Source organism: Olea europaea, chromosome 11, assembly GCF_002742605.1.
Source record: "Olea europaea var. sylvestris chromosome 11, O_europaea_v1, whole genome shotgun sequence".
In the NCBI taxonomy this organism is placed as follows: Eukaryota; Viridiplantae; Streptophyta; class Magnoliopsida; order Lamiales; family Oleaceae; genus Olea; species Olea europaea.
In genome coordinates this window covers 30,996,047-31,000,362 of record NC_036247.1, presented here as the reverse complement: position 1 = coordinate 31,000,362, position 4,316 = coordinate 30,996,047, and the positions used below count along the sequence as shown (strand labels likewise).

Here is a 4,316-nt window from a genome sequence, read left to right as displayed (position 1 = left end):
AATAGACGGAATTAAATGGCCCTAAGTTTTGAGAACAGTAGTGGGAATCTCAAAAGGGAGTAGACAAAATTCTTAGTGCAAAGCAGTTAAATGCTCAAAGAATTGATGATTAGAAAGTAAATATCAAATAAATGCACAAGAAATTAATGTTCATTAATAAGGAACAAAATTACAAAAAAGAAGACATCGTTGTCTTAATTACATTCCCCCCCATAAGGAACGAATTCGTTCCCTAAGTTTTTCCCAATCCTCGTCCTGTCGGGAGGTAGTGATATTCAATTCAGCCGCGACGTCATCATCATCAACCTCCAGCTTCTTGTACTGTTCGACCAGGGATTTAGTTCGCTCAATTCCCTGAGAGGCGTTGCGCTTTTTAGCGGCCATCCTCGCCCTGCAATCGTCCATTTTGGCTTGAAGTTCCCTCATCTGAGCAGCCAAATTAACCATCAGGGAGTCTTCAATCATGACTTCGGAAGAGATTTCTTTCAACTCGTCCTTAGCCTTGTTGATCTCCAAGCGCAGAGACTCTTTTTCAGCTACGGCTCGAAGATATTGAGTACGCTTGACCTTTAGTTCAGCGTTTTTGGCCAGCATAGTGAGGACCTCGGAGTGAATGACCTTCAACGTCGCTTTAAACTCAGCAGAAAGATTGAGCGACGGGAGCGCCAGTGCTTGCTCTAACTTCGCACTCGAGCGCTCAAGTTCATCCTTGTGTCTGGCAGCACTAGCCCTTCCAATGTCCATATCCATGAAAGACACGTACTCAAATACTAACTCCTTCAAAAACTTCAAGTCTTCTGCTGAGGAAGTAGCAGGACGATCAGATGGAGCAGGGCGAGGCATTTGGACCTGCCCCCAGGAAGCGAACAAATCCTGGATAGAACGCACAATCCTGTCAACATCCTGCAAAGAAGATTGCCAACATTAAAAATATTCGCTACAACGAATAAGTTGGAATAGGAATGGAGCAAAAAGAAAAACTACCTCGTCGACAATCATAGAAGATGGCGCACCCTCAGCCAAGCTGGCCACTAACGACTCACCCATTCGTGAGGACTTCCCCTTGTCCGAGCGAGAAGATGTTGCCACAACGGGCGGACTCATGGGAGTATCTGCAAAGTTCAAAGAGCAACTAGTCAGAAACCAATAGCACGAGCAAAGGTAAGACATCAAAACTTAATTACCTTCTGCTTTGATAATTGGGGGGTCGACGCCCTGGGAAGAAGGTGGCTTATTCATGGGTTGTGATGAAGAATCTGGGACTGAAGATGTATCTTTAAGCATGGTCCCATCATCAACCGGTTTGGGTGAAGTAGCCTCAACAGAGGATGATGGAGCAGGATTCGGTAATGCCAAGGCCTTTGAAAGGGAAGCTGAGCTTTTCTGAAAAGTCCAAAAAAAAAAAAAATCATCAATACACAGAAAAATTTCAAATGGGGAAGAGCATACTTATAAATAGACCAATTTAATTACCTTCCTCTTAACGATAAGAGGGACATCGTCACCATCGTCATCAACATCATCCTCCAGAATGGGAGATGCTGAGGCTGGCCGTTTGCGGCTTGGAGAACTCTTGGCCATAGTTGGCCTGGCAGGGAGAGAAGAGGATGGACGAGCAGATTGTTTAGTACGACGAGAAGGAGAGGGGTTCCGAATAGACAAAGGGGAGACCAAAACAGGAGGAGGAGGAGAAATACTCGGTTGGTCTAATGAATGAAAGGCACGATTGGCCTCAGTCGCAAATAATCTGCGCTTCACCGATGGCCAAAGTTGTTCGAAAAGAGGGTGAGTAGCATGACAAGGATTAAAAGGAAATTGTTGATATTCATGTTGCTTCTAAGCTGTAATGCAAAAAAATTGTCCCCTCGGTAGTTTTCAGAATAAAGTATACTATTTCTTCCTTGCCTGCTCCCACTAGACTTCCATTGCCACTCATGTCCACTGAATTAGTCGACACATGAGACCATGACAATAAATTCAATTTGAGCCTTTCTATGAAGAGTAATGCTATTCAAGTACTATTGGCGTCTAGCGTATAGGTGACAATTGCATGACATTAAGTGATAGATTTACAATGATATATGATTCATTTAATTGAACTTATCAAGTGTGGCCATCTTTACTATTGTTAGACAATATTATTCTCCTATGAATGGGTTTTTTTTCTCGGCTGAAGTCGATCAATATTAAATTTCTAATAGAGTAATTCACAACAAACATGTGATATAATTTCTCAAATTAAATAAGATGAAACAATTATATCTATGTGTTGTTCATATAGATTGGGATAAGTGTTCAAAGAGAATTAGAATGACATTATAAAATTTATTTGGTTTGATTGAGCCAAATTAATAAGGATGAAATCTCTCAGGATATACCATTCAAATTAACAAGATTAAAAACACCACATTTTATATTTTAAAATATATGAAATGATGGGAGAACTAAGGAAAATTTCTAGCGCATATATCAATGAAAGCTATTAACCAAAATTAACAAGTTGACTAGGCTGTAGAGAGTCAAGCTTAAAGAGCTGACCAATATCATGACAAGATAAAGCTATAGGGGTTGATCAGTTCGAGAAATCAAGGCTAAGAAAAAGTATAACTCATCCTTAAAAATGGGGAGCTCTCCCTTTTATATTCACTAATATAGAAGTTAGAACTCATAAATATAGAAAACTAATTTCCATATTGTTTTCTTTACCCCCAAAATCTTATCATTCTTTCACATATTGAAGTATTAGCATTATTTTCAATCTTCTTTTTCATCAAATTTTCACAACTTTGGAAAAGGTCATGGTACTTCCGACTCATACCCAACCACCTAATTGGTTACTCACGATTAAGCTAATGCACGATCAGTTCAAAAAATAAAAAAATAATATATATTATAATGCTTGACTAGAGTTTGTTTGTATTTTATTATAAGTATATATATTACTTTAAAAGTCAAAAATCAAATTATAATTTTCATTACACATTTCACTCCTCCCATTTATTCATCACTTATTTCTATAATACAAATCCAAACAAGAAGCAACTCAATTGATGGACCAGTGATTTTTCAATTAGCTGTACCTTTAACTGTTCTACATGTCATGTACTACTAGAATTGACAAATTTTGTCCTTAGCTTGCCTCTCTTACAATTTTATCCTACTATATGTACGAGATGTGACTTAACTATACAATTCATTAAAATATAAAAGCAGAAAGTGGAGAAAATTAAACTTTTTTTGAAAAAAATTAAACAAGATTGAAGAAGTTTGGCATACTCTCAAACACCGTCATTGTCTCTTGTTCACGTGATCATATTTTCCTTAAAATCAAGAAAAATATTTTCTTTAAGGGGAGTAGAATTTTATTTTTCAGGGAATCCACTCTCTCTTCTCTCTATTGCCCAGAGCTGTTATTCTATTCTCGCCCAAACCTTCAAGTCGCCCAAGGTGTCAACAAACATAACGCAACGTAATTATCAAGGAATGCAGTTATCAAGGCAGTTGTTAAAGCAGTCTTATCATGTTCCACAACTCAAGGAAGTCAATCGAAGGCAGTTGGACGATGAAAGATAATGGCAGTATTTTCTATCCACCCTCTCTCATCTACATACCAATAAAAATCAGACAAGTATAATATTCTCAATGTTGAAAATTAAATCAATCAAATATATTTTATTGACAATTTTCATACAAGTAAGTTCTAGGCAATTGAATTATCTAAAATTTATTTTCTTCCTAAGCAAATTCCATACTTGCAATTAAAAGTACCCTTAATGTGATTGACTTTTCAAAAACCATATCTAAATTCTTATATATAGTTTCTGTTTTGTTGAAATTCAAATTCAAATTTTAATAAATGTCAAAGTTAACAACTAATTTTAATACACACTTTATGAGATTTATAACTTTTTTAAATACACATTTTATCATGCTCCCACTAGACTTCCATTGCCACTCATGTCCACTGAATTAGTCGACACATGAGACCATGACAATAAATTCAATTTGAGCCTTTCTATGAAGAGTAATGCTATTCAAGTACTATTGGCGTCTAGCGTATAGGTGACAATTGCATGACATTAAGTGATAGATTTACAATGATATATGATTCATTTAATTGAACTTATCAAGTGTGGCCATCTTTACTATTGTTAGACAATATTATTCTCCTATGAATGGGTTTTTTTTCTCGGCTGAAGTCGATCAATATTAAATTTCTAATAGAGTAATTCACAACAAACATGTGATATAATTTCTCAAATTAAATAAGATGAAACAATTATATCTATGTGTTGTTCATATAGATTGGGATAAGT

General features: G+C 36.4%; 1 protein-coding gene across 1 annotated transcript in view; it reads right to left on the bottom strand.

The window, feature by feature from the left end:
• LOC111404709 (glutamate receptor 2.2-like) overlaps positions 1-1,047 on the bottom strand; it is an 11,887-nt gene extending 10,840 nt beyond the window's left edge. Inside the window, exon 1 of the mRNA XM_023033476.1 lies at positions 985-1,047. Within this exon, the coding sequence (XP_022889244.1) occupies positions 985-1,047 (63 nt within the window). The remainder of the gene's footprint in view (positions 1-984) is intronic.
• Between the last annotated feature and the right edge of the window lie 3,269 nt (positions 1,048-4,316).